The sequence below is a fragment of the Eulemur rufifrons genome, chromosome 1 (genome assembly GCF_041146395.1).
Source record: "Eulemur rufifrons isolate Redbay chromosome 1, OSU_ERuf_1, whole genome shotgun sequence".
Classification (NCBI taxonomy): Eukaryota; Metazoa; Chordata; class Mammalia; order Primates; family Lemuridae; genus Eulemur; species Eulemur rufifrons.
Genome location: NC_090983.1, coordinates 8257239 through 8282691, shown reverse-complemented (window position 1 = coordinate 8282691; position 25453 = coordinate 8257239). Strand labels below are relative to the sequence as shown.

At 38.4% G+C, this 25453-nt stretch overlaps 1 protein-coding gene across 1 annotated transcript in view; it reads left to right on the top strand.

Annotated features, from left to right (window-relative positions):
* The window catches only part of CAB39 (calcium binding protein 39), a 78655-nt gene that overhangs the window by 28444 nt on the left and 24758 nt on the right, over positions 1-25453 (top strand). The window contains exons 2-3 of the mRNA XM_069466352.1: positions 4678-4834; positions 25102-25266. Coding sequence (XP_069322453.1) covers positions 4721-4834; positions 25102-25266 — 279 coding nt within the window. The 5' untranslated portion in view covers positions 4678-4720. The remainder of the gene's footprint in view (positions 1-4677; positions 4835-25101; positions 25267-25453) is intronic.

Genomic DNA, 25453 nt, shown 5'->3' with positions numbered 1-25453 from the left:
AAACCCATATACCCACCGTGCAGACTTTAAAATTACGATTGTACCATATTTGCAAATGGGATACTCTGCCTTAGAAGCAGTTGGCATATTTAGGGAGCAGGAAGGACATCAGTGTGTCTGGGCCTCTGGGATAAAGGCCAGAGGTTATACTGTGAGTTGAAGATGAGTAAAGCCTAGAGGGCCACGGTAGGGAATTTGGATTTTATTCTTAGGGCAATGAGAAGTCATTGGAAGGGCCTTAATCAGTGAGTTTTTGTTGCTGCTGTTCCCTAGAATTCCCCCAAATACTTCTGTAAGGAAATACTGCTGATGATAAACTGGAAATGAGGAAGGCAAGCAGGTTGTTATAGTGAAAGATATCTTTAACCACCTTAACCCTTATTGAACTATTGCTACCTCCAACTTGGGCATCTCCATACTCTTGGGATTGGCAGTTCCAAACTTTAGACATGTACCTGTGCATTTAACATCCTTCAAGGTCACAGAGCGCTCTAAATGGTACTGCTTGATGGAAGACCAGGCTCTTTGGAAGGCATTGTCTTCATTCCTGGAAGAAAGTAGTGCGGCCGAAGAGTCTACTCTTAAAGGTGCTCTTGCTATCATTTGAGCACTGTCTGAAGGTCACTTGTTATTCTGTGAAGGAATTAACTCCTGTTTCTTGGAAGTAAGGAGAGTAAAACAAGAGTTGAAGCATGAACCTCAGTTCTTTTTAAAACTAGTTTAGTATTTGGTTTCAAATTTTCCTGTTCCTCTTTATTATCACTAAAACCACTTAGTGATTCATGAAATCTATTTAGTCACCGTGTATTTCGTAAAATGTAATTGAATAAAATAGAAGATATCAGTTTTAGCTTTGTGTGTGTGTGTGTTTGTCTGTGTGCGCATGTGTGTAACACACTGAATAGGTTTCATTCTGCAGATGTCCTTCAGCCTTGCATTGGAAAGTTTTATGGATAGTATTTTCTATGTATTAAGGGTGGATTTTTTATTTTATTTGCTGATTTCTTTAGTTTGTATGTTTATCAGAGATATACATGTGTATAATTGAAGGAGTCAGATAGTTACCAAAAAGGCTTCTAAGAAAAAAATACCAGATTCCTACCCTTTTCCTGCTGCCCAGAGGTAACACCTTTAATCCCTTTTGACTGATGATTTTGGTGTCTTTCTTCATGTCTTTAATGAACATGCTTACAAGACATCTGGGATTTCACCACATAGCTTGTGAGACAGAATACATCAAGACGCATGTTTTTACCTCAGTAGCTGCTTTAAATTTTCCTTATTGTACTAATTGTAAATTCAGCAACACAAAATCACTACTTAGTAGCAGTATGCACATTAATCTAACATGCTTATTAAGAGCTTTATTTCTTAAAGAATGACTTTTCCTTTTAGCAGTGTTCTAGGCACATGTATTGTCTACTTTGTCATCACTTAGGGGCTATTCTTTAATTTTTTAGTTTTTCTATATTTTCAATTATTTTAAAAGTTGGATCACTGAGTGGCATACATTAGCACAGTCATGCGCCTCTTAAGCAGGAAGACACCTTCTGAGAAATGTGTTGTTAGGCACTTTCCTTATGCAAACACCTTAGAGTGTACTTATACAAACCTAGATAGTATAGACTACTACACACATAGGCTGTATGGTGTAGCTATTGCTTCTAGGTTACAAACCTTTACAACATGTTACTGCACTGAATACTGTATGCAATTGTAACACAAATCACGGGGTGACAGGAATTTTCCAGCTCCATTATAATCTTATAGCACCACTCTTGTGTATGTGGTCTGTTGTTGACTGAAACATCAAGGTATTTAACACATTAACTGCCACATGAGTTGTATTTAACTCATGCTAGTTTTCAGCCCGGGCCCCGTGAAGCATATGTAACTCATGGAAAACAATAAAAAAAATAACAAATTTTTCATTAAATTAGAAAGGATCATTTTGTTTTCCAAGTTTTTATGCTATTTTCGTAATAAAACACCATGGCCCCAGGGAAAAAAATTTTTTCTAGCATGGCAGCCGATCTGTTAAGCTTACTTCATGGCCAACCCTAGACATAAGAAACAAATTCTCTAATACAGAAGTTTTAGGAAGTGTTATTTCCTTGCTTTTGCCCACCAAAATCTTCGTTAGTTGTGTTAAGAGTTTATGAATCTGAGGACATAAAGGATTTGTTGAGAATTATTGCACTCATAATTTGAAAATAAGAAATATATACTTAAGATAAAGTAAACAAATAATGATTTTTAAAACTAAATCATAAAAAAAGACTTACAAAGTGGGGAAGAGAATATGAGCATGTCATGAATAACTTCACTAATGTGATTGGATCCTGCTGAGGAATGTCACTTCTTGTTTTGAGTACTTGTCACTAACTGTTTCCTCAGAGTGCAATCTTACCGAATTCATGTGTTTTGTAAAATCTTAGCTACCTGGCGTGTTAAGAGGAATGATTGTGTCACACCACCCCTTTCCCACTCAGAAGCATTTTATATGTGTGTTCTCTTTGGCACTGTACTCTTTCTGCTGTGACCAGCATTTGGGGTGTGATAGGACTTTTAAATCTCCTTTACCCTGGAAAGTGACCTCTTCCACTTATTGAGCCAGAGCTGAAAATATCTCTGTTGCATAGCACCATAATACTTCCTGCAAAATACCATTAAACATTCCCACCCTCCACCCAGCATTGACATATATAACATAACTGCTATTCTTTGCAGACTTACAGGTAGGAAAGATAATATTTTCAGAGGACTTTATTGTGAGTGTGACCCACTGTATTTATGGAGAAGCATCCTGCATGTCCCCCCCCAAAGGAGAAAAAAAACATGGAAAAGAACGATCCAGGATTTGTGTCCCATCTAGCCTGGTAATCATAGAGATAATTTAATAGCCAGTTGGGAGTGACTCCCCTATGGTCAGTCCAAACTTCTTGTCATAGATGTGTTATTTAGAAGTGGGCTTAAGCATCCTTGAATTTTGAGAACCTATGGCAGAGGACATGTATTAGTCTGTTTCTCTTTGATTAATGAAAATGTGGTTGTAATTTGATCAAAAAAGGATTTACAAGCTGACAACAAGTAAGATAGGCAATATTTGGGGATAGAGATTGGTCAGAACAGATCACATCAAAACATGTTGAGAAATAACATACTTATGATTTAATTGTAGGCTTAACATTAGCATTCATTTGTATGCTCTTTCCCTAAACATTTATTCTCTGTAAATGGATATATAGGTCACTCTATCGCAAACATTAGGGGAAAAATCATTCAAGTTCTTTCTTCAAATGAAATCTTAGGCAAAGTTCAAAAGAAGTGTGATGATACTATGCAATGGAGATATTTTTGTGTTTATATTGGGGGAGAACGAAGTAGGGTTGGGGTGTCTGAGACTTACCTCTTCCTACTTTGGTGTGTGTGAGGGATACCTGGGGCAGGTAAATATTGGAGGTTGGAACTCACAGTTTGAAAACCACTGACCTAAGTGATCCACGGGGTTCTTCTGAAAAGTGTTACTTTTTGATGCTTGATACGAGGCTATTTGATGCCTATGAGTTTCACCCCTTTTAGTTTATTTAGTGAAAAATTGTAACTGCCAGTGTGTTCCCAAGTCACTTCCATTGTTTGTCTTGTTAACTTCATTTTTTCACAGTGGCTTCTTTGGATAGCTGCATGTCCTCCTTTTGAATGATGTAATATTGTGGTTTATGTGGTTGAAATGTTTTCTGCTACCCACAAAAAATTAAGAACTTCCAAAAGTTCATTATCCCCAGGGTTTTATCCAGTGAGTTCTTTAATAAAAGATGGTCACATCCATGCAGATAGAGTACATGTTGAAACTGTCACATAAAGGATTGAAAGATCTGATGGGAAAGTTGTCCAGAGTGCCGTCCAAGGTTCTCTCCAGCTCTGAGCCCCTGTGACTGACTGACTAGGAGGAAGTGTGTGTGTGTGTGTGTGTGTGTGTGTGTGTGTGTGTTTGGTGCAGCGCACTGGGGTGCTTAGCAGAAGCAGTATGAACGCTGGGGAAAGGGCATCTGGAGAGACCTAGGTAGTACATCTGTTGCTACTGCTGTTTGGCTAAGCTCTTACCTAGCTTTCTGCCTCAGTCTCCTCAATTGTAAGATAGAGATACCTATTAATTGGAGCTACAGTGTGGTAGGACACTTTGGATCAAGACAGACCTGAGCTTGTTTTACCACTTAGTAACTTAAGCCTGATTCTCAACCTTGCTAAACTTCACCACTAAATGGGAGAAATAATGTCCCTCGGGACTGTTTGAAAGGATTCCATGAGATGATGAATTAAAGTGCTTAGCATCATGCCTGGCAGTAGTAGCTGCCCTGTGAGTGGTAGCTGCTGTAGGCATCACCTACATCAGCAGCATCAATCAGCATGTTCCTCAGATGGGTGATTAGGAGAGCAGGTGATTTGAACGAAAAGGAAAAAAGTGTTTTGAAAAGTAATAAGGTGTTCTATAATTCTAAGACATCTCTGTATTATCATTTCTTGTGTATGTTAGTGGGTGTCCCCGTCCTGCTGATTTTGTAAGTCATATAAAATGACTTTCTTAAACACTGGTTTTCTTTCCCAAGTTGGGATTTAGAAAGTATGTCTTCTATTAATCCCACTTTTTTCTCACATGAGCTTTGTGCTGTGTTGCAGGTAGAGCAGGCAGAGTGCAGCGGAGGCCTTTGGCGCTGCCGTCATGCCGTTCCCGTTCGGGAAGTCTCACAAATCTCCAGCAGACATTGTGAAGAACCTGAAGGAGAGCATGGCTGTTCTGGAAAAGCAAGACATTTCTGACAAAAAAGCAGAAAAGGTATGCGTTTTGGCTTTATTTCTATTTGAAGTCTCTTAATTCGGAGCAAGTACAAAACAAATTATGAGATAACTTTAAAAAAATAAATCCCAGTTTGAGTTTATTTGGGATTTTTAAAATGGAGCCCTAAAGCAGCATATGCTGCTGCTGAAACACAAAGTTTTCTTCTGTACTTCCATCTAACAAAATATTTCTAACTTTTTTCTCAGCTTTTCAATTTAGGTTTCCAAGTTTATTTAAATTATTTGTATCATTCTTGAAGTGTGTCTTCTGATTCTTATAATCAGTGTTTCCACTGGCAGTCTTCCTGGGAGGATTCCTCTCCTGGTTTTCTTTCTGCGTTCTCCGTGTCCATGCCAAGTGTCTCCATCTACCTAATCACCGCAGTCCAGTGCCTGACTTTCATCCCAGTTGTGTCTTGCCACCGTTCCGTAAAACATAATTTTTCACTAAATATTACTCAACTTCCTAAACCGTTTATGAATAAATTCTGACTTCCATTTCTTCTTACGGAAGATGGTCATAATCTTTGTGGACCTTAGCAGTAGCCTTCTTACTGAACTTTCTGAAATAGCTTCCCTGTATTATTTCTTCAGTGGAGACTCCTCCCATAACACACAAGACCCTTCGTGATCTGGTCTTTGCTTCTCTAGGTAAATTGTACTGATTGAGTATCAACTTATCCAAAATGCATGGGACCAGAAGTGTTTTGGATTTTGGATTTTGGATTTTTTTCAGATTTTTAGAATATTTATATAACAAGATGTCTTGGGGATGGGACCCAAATCCAAACATGAAATTCGTTTGTGTTTCATATATACCTTATACACATAGGCTGAAGGTAATTTTATATAATATTTTAAACCAATTTGTGCATGAAATAAAGTTTGTGTACATTGAACCATCAGAAAGCAAAGATGACACTATCCCAGCCACCCATGTGAACAATCTGCTTGTTTGGCATCACCATCATTCCTGACTCTGAGTTTATATGCTTCCAATAAGCAATCATTTTCTTATACTTACGTACATATATAATTACTTAACAGTAAAAAAATATGATGTACCATTAATACTGTGAAAAAAATAGTGTGTCCAGGGTAACTAAGCAGCACAGCAGCATCGCCAGAATACCTGTAGCAGGTGTTAAACAACAGCACCAGCAAACAAGGGCAGACTTTTTATCTCCACCTGCAATGCTGTGTTTTGATTAAAAAGTTACTAGACATGGCATTTTATTTTTTTAGATAAGAAGAAACATCGGAAGCAGTTGAGGGACCAGGAAGTGGGTCCTCCAAGAATGCGGAGGCATTCTGCTTAATGGCTTTTTAAAATGTTTCCTCCAGAGTCATCTGCCTCGTTAATAATGGTGTTTGTCTTAGAACTCTCTTTGATTTTATAAGTTCCTTGTTCTATTATGAATGCGCATTACTCCAGTCCTTCAGTAAGCCCATCACACGTTTTCACCATGTCATTTATAGACACTTTTTCTGCAGTGTTAATGTCATCTTCATTGTGTGCGTTTTGACTGCAACCTGTCACATGAGGTCAGGTATGGAATTTTCCACTTGTGGCATCACATCAGTACTCAGAAAGTTTGGGATTTTGGAGCATTTCAGATTCTCCTGTTAGGGATGTTGAACCTGTAACCCTTCTCTCTCTTACTTTGTAGGCTACAGCAGTCTCAACTGAATTAAATTACCATATACTGTTTTTAATGCCTTTGTCTTGTTCCTTCTGCCTGGAATCTTGTTCACTCTCGTCCCACTTCCAGCCAAACCTCCATTCCTCTTTACTACCCCCTACATGTCTTTTTCCAAGATGATTTCCCAGAATATTCCCTCTCCTTCCCAACCTCAGCCCCACCCCCCACCTTTAAACAAATTCTCTACCATTTGGGCACCTCTCTGGGAAACATCAGACAGTGCTACCATCTTCAGCCTGATTTTGTTTTTGCTGTATTTTTGTCTCCCCTACTAGACCATGAGTTCTTTGACCAGTGTGTCAGTTCTGGCCTACATACACCCTCCACAGTACCTTACTGTCATGGGCTAGATGCCTGCTGTTTATTGAACCAGTGTTTGATTGGAATGAAATCTTCCACCTTATCTTTTATTTAGGAGGTTTTCTGTCTTGGAATGAAGGTTAGACTGCTTAACTACCACCATCTTTTTAAGTCTAAGACTCTGTTATTACCTGTGTTCTGAAAAGGAAAAGAATACACTCGTGGGATTAAGATTTGTAATTATAGGCTATTGAGTTTGTATATTTTTCTTTCATTGGATGCAATCTATAGTTTGTAAAATTTTCTGTAAGTCAACTTTAGATCTTCCATGGAAATTCTAGACAGTTTCTTGCATGTCTACAGTAAAAACTGTAGATAAAATTTAATATATTAAAGCTTATTTTTAAAATTCTTTGTAATTAAGAAGAATTTTGCCTTTGGTATAATTTAAATGCAGTATAGTTCCATAGTTCAAAAATCAAAAAGTAAACATTGAGAAATATTATTCCCACCCCGTTCTCCTTTTCACCTGATGGATAACTTCTTTATTACTTTCTTGTGTTTCTTTATCCAGATAAAAGAAATATGAACACATTCTTTTCTTCTTTTTGTACACAAAATGTAGCATGCTATATACTATTCTATATAGCTTTCTACTGTTAAATAACTTTCACAGAAATTGTTATTCTAATGATTTTAGCTGTTTATCCTCAGCCAGAATTTGTCCTTTGGGTCTAGGGAGGGATGGAAGAAGATTTAAAAAAATATATATGATATGTATGTGTGTGTATGTGTGTGTGTATTTTTTCTTTTTTTTTAAGAGACTGGGTCTAAACTTCTGGACTCAAGCAATCCTCCTGCCTCATCCTCAAAAATAGCTAGGACTACAGGTGCACACCACCATGCCCAGCTAATTTTTAAATTATTTTTTTTTTTTAGAGATGGGATCTTGCTATGTTGCCCAGTCTGGTCGTGAACTCCCGGCCTCAAGTGATTCTCCTGCCTTGGCCTCCCAAAGTGCTGGCATTACAGTCATCAGCCACCACACCTGGCTGGATTTAAAACATTTTTGTCTTTCTATTTTATTTTTGCTTTGAAATCCTCAGAAATATTTGCTGTTTCTTTACTTCTTAGATAGAATGTCATAATCATTGTTTGATTTGGGATTCTCATTATAATCATTATTATACTGCATTGTAGTATGGGTGCCTTCAGGTGAGTTGAGGAGTGTATGATTATTCCTACTCTAAATGGTCCCTGCTTCTGTGCCTGTGGCTTAGCATTTCTTCTTTGTCTGTGTTTTCCTTTATTACTTTATTGTGATCTTTTGGTATGTGCTGCTGGCTGATCTTATCCTTATCCGGCTTCCTTTCTTTTTTTTATTCTGTTCAATGTTTCTAATGCCCTTTGGACTGGGAAACCAGGCTAATTGAACCAATTTGTAATCAGGGAATATAGATTCTAAGAGAACTTCTGGATAAGGTAAGTGGTATTGTAAACCCAGGATTTGAGTTCTTCTCCCACCTTGGATATTTTATATCCAATGAGATATACAAATACGAAAAGTCTGGTTCCAAAAACTGGACACAAGTGTCCTCAGGAAGTTAGTGGGGACGTTTGACTGAACCGCATTCACAACTGCTAACTCAGAGAGTAAGAGTACATAGCTTGGCCTCCCTCTCACTGTTGGGCACGTACAACTTCAGGAAGCACTTAGCAGTCCTCATAGTCTCCAGCGTTTCTCTGAGGTGGGGGCAGCTACAGCTAGTAGGAAGCAGGGATGGCACCTATGACTAGTAGCTGGGCTAAAGAGGCAACGTGAAAGTGAGAGCAGGCTCCACAGAGTAGGCATAATACCTGTCTGCTGGAACTGCCTTCAACTGGCAGTTCCTTCATCCATATCCTGAAATTGCTAATTGATGAAAGGATAATGTGTGTGTTCTGTAAATTAAAAATGATCCATCTTCTTTTGTCTGTGCCTAAATATGCTATCCACACATTAAATTCATTCTGTCAAAATAATATTGAATACCTACTATGTGCTGAGTCAAATTTTAGGCACTAGGGATATGGTGCTCAGTAAGATGGGCAAGGTCTCTACTCTTTTGGAGCTTCCATTCTAATTGAGAAAGATGGATGATAAACAGGTAAACACATAACTGAACAAGAATTTCAGGTGGTAGTGTTACAAAAACAATAAAATGGACTGATGTGATGATAGACCACACTTTTAAGCTTTTTGGTCTCAAGATGCCTTTTACACTCTTAATTTATTGAGGACCTAAAAGAGCTTTGTGTATGTAGGTTATCTACTAATACTATGCTAACAGGTTCACTTCATTCATTTTTGAGAAAACATCTGCCAAGTATTCGAATCTGAATACTTTGTCAGTTTTTCTTCCAAGTACAAATGATATTCCGTAAGAGTGGCTCATTAACTTACAGTTGAGACATATAAGTGCTTTTCCTTAAAGCAATCTGTCATGTTTTATAAGGAGCCAAAGGTACTTTATGTATACTTCCCATTTGTCACACCAAATGTTGAAAATATTTATGTGTACTCAAAGGTCAAGATTTAATAAAATTAATTTTTTGCTGCTTCTTCATGAGCATTCTTAAGTGAAACTGGCTTCCTTTTTTTTAACTGAGTGCATGGTGATGAAGACTACAGTGACTGCTATTACAGTTTGGTGTCACTGCCTTGATTCATGCCAGGGTGTCAGCACCATCAATGCAAATAGCAGTACAGTAGGGAAAAGGCAAATAATGTCTTAGTACTCATATAAAAATAGTGTTGACCTTACAGACCTCAAGGGACTGTACTTTGAAATGTACTGTGATAGTTAATGGAAGATGTGTGGGTGGGTGGGGGGGGAGCTGCAGGTAGGGGAAATGTTCTAATTTAGATGGGTTGTATGGGGAAAGTCTCAAGAAGATGACATTGGAAATGAGTCCTACAGTGATAGAAGGCAAGTTTAGTCTCTGATGGAATCCATGTCATCTTCTTGACTAAATCAGTGATTTTTCAACCAGGGGCACTTTTGCCCTCAAAGAGGACACTTGTAATAGCAGGAGACATTTTTGGTTGTAACACTAGGGAAGGACTGCTGCTGGCATCTAGTTAGTACAGGCCAGAGATGCTGCTAAACATGGAGTAAATAGTATATCCCACCCCATACTACAAAGGATTACCTGGCCAATAATGTCAATAATTCTGAGGTTGAGAACTGCTGCTCTAAACCAGCATTAAATAAAGATAGACCTCCTGCCATTAGGATAAACAAGACAAAGAAAAATAGTTGAATTTATGAAAAATAAATTTCAATTCAAAAGAAGGGGACAACTCTGAAGAACAACTCATGCAAATTACACCAAAATAGATTAGGAGGGGAAACCCCTGGAATTTCTTTCTTATCAGACTCAGAAGGAAGTAGCAACTAATGCAAATGGTGAATAAGAGGGAACTGAGAGACTTGAAAACAATGGGAAGATAAAAATCTGGTCACTAAATTAAAAACATGAAAAACAACTTAGATATCATACTGAAGACACCCTTTAAACCAGGGTGTCTTCCTACCTGTTGATTAGCATGGTTCTTGAAATTCTAGCCAATGCATAAAGAAATGTTTTAGAAATAGAAAATACAGCTATTGCAAATAAAGAGGGAAAGTTACAGTGTTGAGCTATTCATAAATGTTTATAAAATGCAAGAGAATCAAAGGGAATATGAGAGTTTTTTAGGATGGCTAAATGAATAGAATATTCGTAGCTTCGTAAATGCCAACTATAACTAGCTAGAAATTATAGTTTTGTAATAGAGTCTCTTGTTCACTATAACAACAACAAAAAAAAGTATAAGATGTCCAGGAGTGCTTTCTGGAGAAAGAGTGCTGAACCTATATGAAGGAAACTACAGAACTTCATTCTGAGACAAAGAAGAATACTTGGTCTATGATATCAGCTGTAAAGATAGAACATAGTTACGATGCCATTTCTTTCCAAATTAATTTTATGCTTAAAGCAACTCTATTCAGATCACAGCAGGATCTTTTTTTAAACTTGACAAATATAAATGCTACTCTCTTTTGAAGCAAAACACACATTTCAGAACCTATTCCACTCATATTCTTCACACTCATGGTTAACAGAAATCTATCTTCTAGTTTTTCAGGCCGAAAGTCTTAAGAGTCATACATGACTTTTTTCTCTTTCCCCAAATCCATCTGCTTCATCTGAAAAAAAAAAAAAAATTAAAAATCCAGAATCTAACCACTTCTCCCCATTTTCCTTGTTACACCCCAGTCTAGGCTATCATTTTATCTGCTCTGGATTACTGTAGTGTCCTTCTAACTGGTCTCCCTCGTCTCCCTACAACCATAGTGATTCTTTGAAAACATGAGTCAAATAATATTTTCCTTAGAGTAAAAGTCAAAGTCCTAATAGGGGCCTAAAGTAAGTCCTACAGTCAAATCTTGCCTAGGCCTATTTTTGTAAGTCTCATGAGCTAAGAATGGCTTTTACATTTTTAAAAGTTTGGTTAAAAAAGTATATGTGACAGAGACCTTATATGGCCTGCAAAGCCTAAAATTTTTTTTTTTTTTTCAGCATATTACTGGGATACAAATGTTTAGCTTACATATATTGCCTTTGCCCCACTGGAGTCAGAACTTCAAGCATGTCCATCCCGCAGACGATGTGCCCCGCACCCATTAGGTGTGAATATACTCATCCCCTCCTCTCCCCTCCCACCTGCCCAACACCCAATGAATGTTTCTACTATATGTGCACATAAATGTTGATCTATTAATACCAATTTGATGGTGAGTACATGTGGTGCTTGTTTTTCCACTCTTATGATACTTCACTTAGTAGAATGGGCTCCAGCTCTGTCTAGGATAATACAAGAGGTGCTAGATCACCATTGTTCTTTGTGGCTGAGTAGTACTCCATGCTATATGTATACCACATTTTATTAATCCACTCATGTATTGATGGGCACTTGGGTTGTTTCCACATCTTTGCAATTGTGAATTATGCTGCTCTAAACATTCATGTGCCTAAAATATTAACTATCTTTCGTTTTGCGGAAAAATAAATGCTGACCCCTTCCCTGGACAGTAAGGCCTGTGATGTCTGCCATCTCTTCTCCTAATACTCTTCCCACATTGGCCTCCTTTCCTCTTGCGCCCCATTCACACTGCTGCCTATAGGCCTTTGCATTTGGCTGTTTTCTTTGCCTGGAATGTTCTTTCCCCAGCTCTCTACTTGGCGGACTCCCTTTTTTTTAAAGTCTTTGCTCAAATGCCACTTTTCACCCAACCCCCTATTTAAAACATATGCCTACCCTATGGCACTCCTATTCTCCCTTATCATGCTCTATTTTATTATTTTCTCCCTTGTTAGAATATAAGCCTTCAAAGATAGAGCTCAGTAAATAGTTGTATTTATTGAAAATGGAATAGAAAGAGCTAACGTGAAACACTACCACCTTATTTATTCTCTTCTGAATTCTTAATATCTACTGAATTATATAAAACATTTTACTAAGAATATTGCAACAATTTGTATATTGAGTTTGTGACTTTGTACCATAGCCAGGTATCTTCTCTGGATTCTGTGATGGTGGCCAAGTACTGTATCATATTTCCTTTTAACTGCTGCAGCCCACAGTAGTAGTAAGATAAATGACTTTTCTCATGAGATCTACACTGCTGGTCCTAGTATTGTCCATATAGTTTTATGAGTTATTATCTTTGCCTGTGGTTAAGGATAATCAAGGAACATTTTCTACCATTAGTGAATAATTATAGCCAATGGATCTGATGATTAAATCACTATGAGCTTTTTGGTTCTGGTGATATACAAGATACAGTACTAATCTATAAAGTGACATTTATTGTGCTTACATGAGAATTAAAGGGCTTAATTAGCAGAGTTTGTGAATGACAAAAATTCAGGAGGATAACAAATTCAATGGGTGACTGAATCAGGGTCCAAGGAAGGGTCACTTAGCTAGGGGTGGTGGGGCAGTGGTTGGAGGGAGTGTATAATATTAGCTAATAAAACACAGTACAGATAAAAGTGTGGCTCTGTACTCAATCTAAAAAAATTTACTAGATGCAATGAAGAAAATAAAACAGAATCATTAAAAATGTTTGATTATCTAAAAGGAGGCAGATAAAGAAGAAAAGGATTAAATAACAGATGGGACATAGAAAACAAGTAGCAAGATGATAGACTCAAATGTACTGTATCAGTAATCACATTAAATATGAATGGTCTGAACACCTCATTTAAAGGCAGATTATCGGCCGGGCGCGGTGGCTCACGCCTGTAATCCTAGCACTCTGGGAGGCCGAGGCGGGTGGATCGCTCAAGGTCAGGAGTTCGAGACCAGCCTGAGCGAGACCCCGTCTCTACTAAAAAAAATAGAAAGACATTATATGGACAACTAAAAATCTATATAAAAAAAAAAAAAGGCAGATTATCAGATTGGACAAAAAAGTCCCCACTATGTATTGCCTATAAGAAATGTACTTCACAGGTAACAACACAAGTAGATTAAAAGTAGAAGAATGGAAAAAGATATGCATTAATACTCATCAAAAGAAAGCTAGAGTGGCTCTGAGAAATCTTTGCAAAGCATATATATGATAAAAGATCGCATCCAAAATATATAAAGAGCTCTGAAAACCTAACAAGAAAACAATCCAGTAAAAAGTGGGCAAGAGATTTGTGTATACACTTCACCAAAGGAGATATGCAGATGCCAAATAGGCAGTTAATCATTAATCTATAGGGAATTGCAATATGAAACCATAATGAGATACCACCACACAGCTGCTAGAATGCTTAAAATTGAAAATACTGACTCCACCAAATGTTGATGAGGATGCAGAGCAACTGGAACTGCTGGTGGGAATATAAGATGGTACAACCACTTTGGAAAACAGTTTGACAGTTTTCTAAAAACTAAACTTAAACCAACCATGTGATCTAACCATTCCACTCCTGTAAGTATTTTACCCAAGAGAAAAAGAAATGTATATCCACATAAAGTCTTGGCTGTAAATGCTCATAGCAGCTTTATTTTTAATAACCTCAAACAGGAAATAGCCCGGGTGCATGGATAAACTAATTGTGGTACAGCAACATAATGGAGTACTACTCAGCAATACAAAAAGAATGAACTATTGCTGTACAGCCATGTTTATGAATCTCTAATTATGTTGAACGAAATAAGCCAGACTATAAAGAGTACATACTGTGTGACTCTATTTGTACAAAACTGTAGAAAATGAAACTGATCCAAAATTACAGAAAGCAGATCAGTAGTTGCTTTGGGGCTGGCAAGGAACAGCAGGGTGGGTGGAGGGAAGGGACTACAAAGGGTGTCAGGAAACTTTTGCTAGTGATATGTTCACTGTCTTGACGGTTTCATGGGTGTATATATACTTTCAGATTCCATCTCACATCTTTGTCTTCATTTACTTTGATATAGACTTTCATAACAGATTGCACACTTTAAATATGTGGAGTTTGTTGTGTCAGTTGTAACTCAGCAGAGAAGTAGGAAAGACTGTGTACCAACTGGAGCAGATGTGGCTTAGAAACCACATATGTATGCCCTGAGAATAGACAATGTAATAAAGCACCCAGAAAGGCTATTGAAAGGCTAGATTGCAATAACAGAAATACACTATTGAAATTTAAAGTGATAATCTCTGCACTGTGGGGGAAAGTCCACACTTGAGGATGTGGAAACTGGAGTGTGTTGATAGAGTCGTGAACAGGCTGGCATGGAAATTCAAACCTCTGCCATGAGGAATAGTTGAATGAACTGGAGATGTGAGGTGCAGCATGGAGAGAATAAGATTTGAGCAGAGTAACTTTGTAGAATGGGATGAATCACTATAGCTCTTAGTAGTATGTTTTTGGAGGACCATCTAATGTGAGGAAAGGGTTAGACAGTGTTTCACAGGGTGGCAAGAGATAGAATTCAGTGGAAGGAAAACAGGAAGTCCAATTTTGTCTTGATATTTGGAAAGTAATAGGTGTAAGTTGGCTTTCTCAGGAGATGGCCATATTGCCATGGGCTAGGTGACCACTTAGTTAAGTGTTGTAGAAGGAATTCAAGCTTTGCAGCTTTGACACATCCTTACATTGATAAAACACCACACTTCCGCAAGGTGCCTTAGTAGAGAGGCCTCCATCTTATTTTGAGGTAGAATAGGTTCCTGTTACTCTTACAATCCGGATGAAGAAAGCTGTTGTTTCCTAGGTAACCCATTACATTACAGTCAGAGACAGAATTCACACTTAGTTCTGCCAAACCTATGGTCTTGCCTATTTCTGCTTTATTCGTTATATCCGTGGGCATTTTCCCAATCATTTCTTGTGATTTTCTAGATGAAATGATAGATACAACAGTTGAGTATTTATTTCTTTATTTGTAATATGTTGATATTTTTACTTGTTTTATATGGTACACAGATGCCACGTTAAGAATTGTGTATGATACAAATAGATTTGTCTCTTAGGAACTATGCTGCAGCTTTTTAAAGACTTTGTGCAAAACTAATTTTCTTACACCTTTAAAAAAAAGGTTAATCTTAACCATCTTTATTTTTAGGTAACTGGGGGATGGAGTTTGGGTGGGTCTTGTTCTTTCACTGCTAACAGCCAAACAGATGTAGTGTGTGTAATTACTGTTTACACACTCTTTGCCCACTACATGCCATATAAAAAGGGATGGCTGCCTTGTGCAGCTTATACTTGGTTTCCTTCATCAGCATGAATGCATGTGTTCACAGGGTTGAATGGCTATATTCACTCATTTCATGACAGGAATATGTTTGCTGGAATATTTAAGAGGGGTAAAGGGAGTAGCAGAGCCTTTTCATAGCATGGCCATTTAACAGTGACTCATGGTTACTAAACTTGTTTAGAGTAATCTTTGACACCAGGAGGTTATTAATAGGTTTTTTTAAGTCCATGATCTTTCAGCTTAGAATACTTAGTTTCTTTATTAAAGGGGAAATGGGGGGCTAAAAGTATTTATCTCATAATTAATGTGACATATAATTGTTCCCATTATCAAACACTTGGCACCAACAGTCTTTGTCAGTTTGCTTTTAGATTCCATCTCACATCTTTGTCTTCATTTACTTTGATATAGGACTTTCTTTTTTCAGTGAGGTCACTTAATCCCTTTTTGAGAATGAGTTGGTATTTAAGGCAGTAAATATAGATTGGTATATATTTAGAGAACTCTTGTTTAAAATGATTCTTTTGCTAAAGAGTAGGTTTAAAGAGACTCAAAAAAAGACAGTAGACATAATAAATGATTTAAGCCTCCCCATTTCCCCTAAATCTGACCTCTTTGAGGCATTTCTCAATAATGATAACTCATTATAAGTAAATTACAATAGATTTAGTTATGTAAACTACTGATGAACTGAAGCATGGAAAATTTTGCTTAACAGATAGATCACTTCAAAATTGTCTCCGAAAAAGATGACTTTATCAACAATGATGCCCATTGGGGTTGTTTTCCTCGTGTCAGGATTTCTGTACACAGTCACTGGCAGGACAGAGTTGCTGTCATCTACTGTCAGTATCCCTTACAAAGGATTCCCAATTTGACTGAATCCACAGACATTTTAGTGCCTCTATGTGTGGGCAGATAGGCATGTGGATCAAATCTCTCTCTTCTTCAAGGAGTTTATAATCTACTAGAAGAAATAGGCATGTAAATAATACAGAGGCACTTGGTATGAATAATAGTCTGTGGGAACCAAGAGGATAAGGCAGTTGCTGCCTCTATTGGGGACAGGCACAGAGATGGCACTAGGTTTAAAGTGACATTTGAGCTGTTTTTAAGCTGTTTGGCAGGCAGAGAGTAGTGAGAAGGAACAGAATGTGAAACAGCATAAACTATGGCATATTAAAAAAAACAGTGACAAGATCAGTGTGACTTTAAGGAGTAGAGATATAGGGGAATGGTGGGGGTAAGGCTAGAGATGTAAGTTTGACAAGGGCCTTATTTACCAACCTAAAGATTTGCTGAGGGAGCTAAAGAAGTCTTATGTTGTGGTTTTGCTTTGTTTTAAATGTTTGTTTTGAAATTATTAATTCACAGGAAGTTACAAAAATGAGTTCCCATGTACTCTTTACCCACTTTTCCCTAATGGTAACATCTCACATAACTATATACAGTATAAAACCAGGAAATTAACATTGGTACAATCCATAGGCCTTACTCAGATTTCATGGTTTTACAATTTTTGTGGGTGTGGGTATAGCTCTATGCAATTTTATCACATTTTGTAACCACGACTACACTCAAGATATAGAACTGTTCCGTCACTACCTTTATAGCCCTATCCATAACCCCTGCTGGCAACTGCTAGTTTGTTCTCCCAAATCTATAAATTTTGTTATTTCTAGAATGTTATATAAATAGAATCATATAAAATGTAACCATTTGAGATTGGCTTTTTTTCACTCAGCATAATACCCATGAGATCCATGCAAGCAGGTATGAGTATCAATAGTTCATTGTTTTTGATTGCTGTGTCGTCCTCCATGGAAGGAGTGCACTGCAGTGTGTTTAACCATTGACCTGTTGAAGGACAGCTCGGCTGTTTCTGGTTTTTTGCTATTTCAAATAAAGCTGCTATAAACATTTCTGTATAGGTTTTTGTGTGAAGTACAATCCCTGGGTCATATGGTAAGCACATATTTAGTTTTATAAGAAATTGCCACACCTTTTTCCAGAGCTGCTGTACCATTTTACATCCCCACAAGCAAGGTTTCAAAGTCAGAGCTGGGGAGAGATTGAATATGTATTTGGGAATATAGATGTAATGACTGAGACGAATTTGGTAAGAGAATTCTAGTGACAAAGGTTACGGGTAAGGAGGGAGAAATAAGTTATGAAACTGTATTTCTAAGAAAATTGCGAGGATTTAATGGTTGTCCACACTCCACTCCCAGTTCACATACCTTTTGACCATCTCTTCTACCCACCAAATATTTTCCAAAGCATGAGTTAACAGACTACCTGGTGAAATACTCTACTTCTTAAACTTCTTTGATCATTTTTGGTAATAGTTGGACATGTTTATTTCTTTCTATAAAGCATTTTGTTTAATCAACTTGTAATTGTCCACGTAAATAGGGAACAGAAATCACACACATAGTTGAAATATACATATAATTAAAAGTCATCAATTGAAATATGAACTTAGTCTCACTTATTTATCAGGACTGTTAATAATTCAGTTGATTAATTTTAGTTTTTCTTTTATATTGAGCTGCTGATTATTCTATAGTAATCCTTTGATAACTAGCTGTGGGAATGCCCATGTTTGGAAGTCTCTTATTCCCAGCATCCATTATCTGGTTCTGAATAGTTGAGCACCTTCTAGCTGTTAAATCCCATTCCAGTCTTTGGGTTTATACTTGGCATTGTTTGTGGCACAGTTTTTCAAAGTGTAGTTGGTAGAACTACCTACATATGTAGACCTGCATACTTGGTTATTTGTTAGAAATAAATCTTAAAAATTTTGGATGGAGGAATGTCTTGAGGAGAGGGATGAAAAAGAAGAAATAGAAGAAGACATTAGAAGATAAACCAATTAGTACCGACCTGATGAACATTTTGATCTATTTATCTTGTCCCCTTTATTTTTTTGTTTTTTTTAAATAAAAGTAAAATGTGAATTGTCAAACATTCACACAAGTCTGAAGTGTAGAGCAAGTGAAAAATGAAAGTACTCTTCTTACCTCTCCCCATTGGCAGCCCATACTCAGTTTGGTGTGTATTCCTCCACACTGTTTTCTCTGTGAGATCACAGGGAGTTAGGTTGTAAATTGAGCACAAGGTAAATCACAACCAAACTTAACCTTTGAAAACCCCTCAGTTGCCCTGTAGAGAGCAATATCCAGTGTGAGTGTACTATGACTGAAGATTTCTAACACAGCAAGTATTTCCTCCAGCACTGAAACAGACCCCTCTTTCTTCAGTTGAGTACCAGATGCAGTAAGTAGTAGGCTTTCAGTAGGCTCTGCTTGGGGAAATGTCCGCACGGTGAACTGTGCACGCACACTGAGGCCTAAGCTCAGTAGGTACGCTCAGTAAGTTAAATGGTCAGCATTACTGAGACATACAAGTGGAGACTTTTCCAGTAGGCTGCTGAATGTAGTGGTAAGGCCTGGGAGAAGAGAACTGGATTAGAGATAGGAATCAGTGAGGCATCTGCATTTAGACGTTAATTAAAGCAGTGGGTGTGGGTGAGATCACTTAGACTATAGAATGAGGAGGACCTGGTACCTTGCCTTGAGGAATTCCCTGTGTTTAAATGGTCTAGTGAAGAACAAGTCAAAAAAGAAACAGAGAAGGAGCAACAAGCAACCAGAGAGAGAGGAGGGAAAATTAGGGTGGTGGTGAGTCACAGAGGCCACGGGAGGAAAAGTTTTTAAAGGAGAGTATAATCAACAACTCAGTGCTGCTGAGAGTTCAGGTGTAATGAAGACAGAAAATTGTATTTAATGGCACGCAGGTCAGTGGTGACCAGCCAAAAGGGTTGGGCCGAAGAGTGAATGAGGAAAGAGATGTGGATTATAGCAAATACAGGCAAACATTTTGAGAGCTTTAGTTATGGGGTGGACAGGAGCTAGGAAACAAAATTTTTTAATTAATTATTTTAAACAATTAAAATTATTTAATTTTGTTGGGGTGATCTTGATCATGTTTGAAAACTGATAGGGAAAAATTAGGTGAGGGGGGTTGACTATATGAGGAGATGAGATAGTAGTCAGGGTGAGTTCCTGAGAAGGCAGGATGGGGAGGGATCCAGAAGCAGGTAAGGAGGAGTACAGGTAGGTGAGTACAGTGGTCAGCTGGTAAGGAAAGTCCCCTGGCATTTCTTCCCCACCCATAATGTGACAGTGTCATCTTCTGAAAGGGAAGGGGGCTTTATATGTGAGTATAGGTTGCCATTCAACTCAGAAGAAAAATAAATAGCTTTCTAATTATGTCCCTGCCTCTCTCCTACCTTTTTATAAAAAACAGCTTTATTGAGATATAATTCACATGCCATATAATTCACTCATCACCCATTTTAAGTGTACAGTTCAGTGGTTTTTAGTTTATTCACATATGTGTACAACCATAACCACAGTCAATTTTACAACATTTTATCACTTCAGAAAGAAACCCATGGCCTTTAGCTGTCTACCCCCTTCTTTCTCATTCATGTTTTTCTGTCAGAATAGACTATGATCTGAATTCAAATTTAAAATCATGTAATGATTTCAGAGAACAATATAAACTGAGATATGTAAAAGGTTGCTAAGAGCTTTAAAACTTTGACCCAACCAGAGAAGCAAAGGAGGCCGAGGCCTACTACTTAGGGTCACTGTTGTAAAATCAACAGATAATACCTTCAGAAAACCTGTTGAGTGTCAGATTCTTCCCTGTCAGAATCGTCTGAAGGATAAAGGTTAATAAAATGGAAGTGAAAAGGGAACACCTATTGTTGCTAAATGATTTTCTCCTGTCCCAGAAAAATTATGTTCTGGGTTACTTAAAATTTGCGTATGAGACGGTGAACTGCTGTTTGACACCTCTGAGGCATCACTGAGAAGGGGATGGTAACAGCAGACTAGAAAAGGTAGACTCTGCTTGACATTGATAGTGAATAAGGTTTCATAATGAGATTATTAGGATGATTTATGAGCATTTAGAAAAGAATGTCGTATCAGTAGAAATTAGCATAGGATTATTAACAGATCATACCAAATTCATTTCATTTTCTGATAGGAAATAAATAGGGAAGAAACATATTTTTATTTTGTCAAGGTATTTAACAAAAAGCCTTTTTAATATGATTTGAATGATGGGCTGATAATGAGATTAGTGAGAAGTGTTAAAATCTTCACTGCAGTGTTGACCTTGCGTCAACAAACAGTGCCTGGGGAAGCCAAAGGGTTAGTTCACTTAGGTTCTCTCTGAGTCAATGATATGATATAATTGCAAAAATTCTTAAAGGTACTCTTGGGCTGCATCACATTTGCATCTTCCATGCAGAATGGTTGGATAGGGTTAGAACATTAGCCCTGCCTTTCTTAGGATAATTTAAGAAAAGTTTTCTGGAGTAGATGACAATTTAGGGAAGATAGGCAAGCTGCCTTCAAATAGGAGCCTTTATGTGGATGAGACGTTAGAATGCCACCTAATCTGCAGTACAGACCCAGGGCCAGCAGACAGCGTAGTGAAGCAATGTTTGTCTCATTATAAAATTGTCTAACAGCTATCTGATTCTGAAATCTGCTAATACTGCATTACTGGTTACTGGAAGTATTTAAGGTGAAGCAATGTGATCATTTAGTAGAAGATTAGAAGAGGTTGTAGAAGGGAGTACCATGGGACTAGATGATTCTTTAAGTACTGTTAAATGCTGATGTTCTGTGAATCTGTGCTAAGTAATCTCCCTGAAGTGTTTCTCTCGTCATAAATGGCTTCACTGTGTCAAGGGAAAAGGACTCTGTAAAATAAAACTCTGTAAAATAACTTACTGAGGTTTATTCTGAGCCAAATTTGAGGACCATGGCCTGGAGCCACACCCAAGAAGCCTTGAGCAAGTGGACTCACTGTGGTTGGGTCACAGTTTGGTTTTACACATTTCAGGGAGATAGGAGTTACACGTAAAGTCGTAAATCAGTACATGGAAGGCGTACACTGGTTTGGCCTGAAAAGGTGGGACATCTCAAAGTGGGGGCTTACAGGATATAGGTGGGTTTAAAGACCCTTTAATTTATAATTGGTTAAAGAAATGAAGCTTTGTCTAAAGGCTTGGAATGTTTTAAGTTGTGATAAGGAAGTCTATTAATCAGAGACAAGCCACCTGCCACATACCCAGGCCACATACCCAGGCCACATACCCTGCCACATACCCAGTAAATTGAGGACCTGCAGGTTTGTCCTGTATGGCCTTATGCCTGTTAATGAGTTATAAAGGCTGTCTACAGGAAGGGGAAGGGGCATGATGAGGCATGTCTGACATCCCTTCTCATGTCCAGCAACTCAGTTTTAGTGCGTCCCCTTGGCCAAGAGGGTGGTCCATTCAGTCAGCTGAGGGGAGCTTAAGATTTTATTTTAGTTCACAACTTTATACAGGTTTTTACAGCCTTTGTTTTTTCACATGTCTTTACTATTCCACTTGAGTCTCCTTTGTTGATTTATTAGCTATTAATATAAATCTTTATTCTGGGTTTTGGTTTTAAGTGGTTGTTTTAGGACTTAATCGTATATACCTTTAACTTACTACAATCTATCTTTAGGAAATATTATGCTGTTTCAGTTATTAAAAGAACCTTATAGGCCGGGCGCGGTGGCTCACGCCTGTAATCCTAGCACTCTGGGAGGCCGAGGCGGGTGGATCGCTTGAGGTCAGGAGTTCGAGACCAGCCTGAGCAAGAGCGAGACCTCGTCTCTACTAAAAATAGAAAGAAATGATCTGGCCAACTAAAAATATATATATAGAAAAAATTAGCCGGGCATGGTGGCGCATGCCTGTAGTCCCAGCTACTCGGGAGGCTGAGGCAGTAGGATCGCTTAAGCCCAGGAGGTTGAGGTTGCTGTGAGCTAGGCTGACGCCACGGCACTCACTCTAGCCTGGGCAACAGAGCGAGACGCTGTCTCAAAAAAAAAACAAAAAAAACCTTATAACACTATGCTTCCTTTATGCCCCTTTAAACTATTATTGCCATATATTTTTGTTCCACATATGTCATAACCCCAAAATACATTATTATCTTTGCTTCAAACAGCCAAATCTATTAAAGACATTTGTTTAAATTATCGGGAGAAAATATTTTATATTTCTTCACATTACTGTCTCCATTGCTCTTCATTCCTTTGTATACATACAGATTTTCATCTTGAAAAATTTTTCTTCTGCCAATAGGACTTCCTTAAACATTTCGTGTAGTACAGATCTTCTGGTGATAAAATCTTTTCACTTTTCTCTGTCTCAAAAACTTTTTATTTTGCCTTTCTTTTTAAAGATATTTTCACTGGGTATAAAATTCTAGGATGACTGTTTGGTGGTTTTTTTTTTTTTTTTTTTTTGTACTTTAACAGTGTTTCTCCGCTGTCTTTTGACTTGCATCATCTTTTCTTTTCTTTTCTTTTCCTTCCTTTCCTTTTCTTTTCCTTCCTTTCCTTTCCTTTCCCTTCCCTTCCCCCTTCCCCTTCCTTCCCTCCTTTCCTTTCCTTTCCTTCTTTTCTTTTCTTTCCTTTCCTTTCTTTCCTTCCTTTCCTTTCCTTCCTTTCTTTCATCATTTCTGTCAAAAAAGTCTGTTTTCATTATTTGTCCATAATATTTTTTCCTTCTGGCTGCTTTTAAGATTTTCTCTCTATCACTGAATTTAAGCAGTTTGATTATTCCATACCTTGGTATTGTCATGTTCCTGTTTCTCATGCTTGAGATTTTTCAACTTTTTGGCTCCATGGGATTATAGTTTTTATCAAATTTGGAAAATTTTCAGTCATTATGTCTTCAAATATTTTGTCTGCATTCCCTCCTTTGGGGACTACAGTTAACGTATATTAGGTTGTTTAAAGTCATCCCGTAGCTCTCTAATGAAAAGCCCTTCCCCCCACCCCTATGTTTTATTTCTGCGTTCCTCAACCCCCAGGCTACAACCCGATACCGGTCCATGGCCTATTAGGAAATTGGCCACACCATCACCTCCTGATTTCCACAGCACCGCCTCCCACCCACAGCACCCCCACCCCATGGAAAAATTGTCTCCCATGAAACTGGTCCCTGGTGCCAAAAGGGTTGGGGACCGCTGTTTTATTTTAGATAGTTTTTATTGTACTGTCTTCATATTTACTGACCTTTATCTCAGACATGGTAGTTTATATTTCTAAGTGTTTGATTCAGATCTTTTTATGTCTTCTATTTCTCTGTTTAACATATCCAATTTTTCTTGAACATATTGAATATAGTAACTACTTTAATGTCCTTGTTTATTAAGTCTGCCAGCTGTGTCATTTCCAGGGCTGTTTCCATTGATTAGTTCATTATTGGTCATGTTTTCCAGTTTTGATCCTTTCCAGGCTTGCTGTTAAGCTTTCTTGGGCAGACCAGAGCAGAGTTTGGTCTAGGGCTACTTTTGTCTACCTACTGGGGCAGAACCCTGAGTTCTCTGCTTGATGCCCTGTGAATATGAAGTTTTTTCCATTTAGGCTGATAGGAACAAGAGCTGTTTCCAGCCATGTGAGCTCCATGGTTCTGTTGCTGGCCTTGGCTCCTTTCCTCTCATACACATGCTTATCAGTACTCAGCTAAAGATGCGAGTGGGGCTGTGCAGATCTCTGACATGCTCTTTCTGTGTTGTTCTCTCTTCTCTGGTGCTCTGGGCTGCAAACTCTAGTCTCCTTGGCCTCCCTAGATTCCTAGCTCTGCCCCTCTACTCATGGAGACCACCCATTCTGCGTGGCTTCCCCCTCCCTATGCTGTGGCCTGGCAATAAGCTAGAGCAATTGTAGGGTTCCCCTCATCCGTTTCTCTTCTCTCTGGGATCTCTGTCCTGTTTGTCTTGAAGTTCCGCATTTAAAGTCATTGGTTTCGTATACCTTATCCTATTTGTTCACCTTTTTCATGGGGGAAGGTAAATCTGGCCCCTGTTCCTCCATCTTGGTCAGAAGTGGAAGCTCTTTTGTGACTTTTTAATTATCCCTAACAACTTAGCTTTGCACTCAAAGCCATTTTCAGCTACCTCTCCCTTATCCCTCCATGCCCTTTCTCTGACAGACCCTGTACTTTCCCCTCTCCCTCATCGCCGGCTGGTGCCGCTCTTTTCCCTGATACTTGCTAATCAGAGCCTCTTCATTCTCAGAGTCGCCTCTTCCATGAAGTTTCCCTCCCACTTGAGGAGGACCTGAACCCTTTCCCCCTGTTCTGTTTCTACCATACGTAAACCTGGCTTCCAGTGTTCAGGTGTCTGCTGCGCGCAGGCTGGCCTTCCTGTGCAGTAAGCATGTTGGCCCCGTGTGCACGCGTGCACTGTGTCCAGCTCCAGAGGGCAGAGCTGGAGCCTGCCCACCTTTGCCTCTTGTGCATAGGTCCATAATGTAGAGGGCCTCTAATTTAGAGAAAAGTTACCGAACAAATGTAGGTATGTTATATGTTTGTTAAAATGAATTGTTTTTCTTCTCTTCCCCAACCCCTCCGCCCAAAATCAGGCTACAGAAGAAGTTTCCAAAAATCTGGTTGCCATGAAAGAAATTCTGTATGGCACAAATGAAAAAGAGCCGCAGACAGAAGCAGTGGCTCAGCTCGCTCAGGAACTGTATAATAGCGGGCTCCTCAGCACCCTGGTAGCTGATTTACAGCTCATTGACTTTGAGGTAAGAAATCAATTTCTTGTTTGTCAAAAACAGAACCCTATTCATAGTCCTTTCGCAAATGTTCTCTCCTTTGGAGCATCTCAAGATTCCTGTCTGGCTGTTGGTGGGGGTCACTGACCCCCATCGGCATGCCTGGTCTGCCTGCCTAATGAGCAGAGCCAGGTCAGGAACCCAAGGTTGTCTCAGG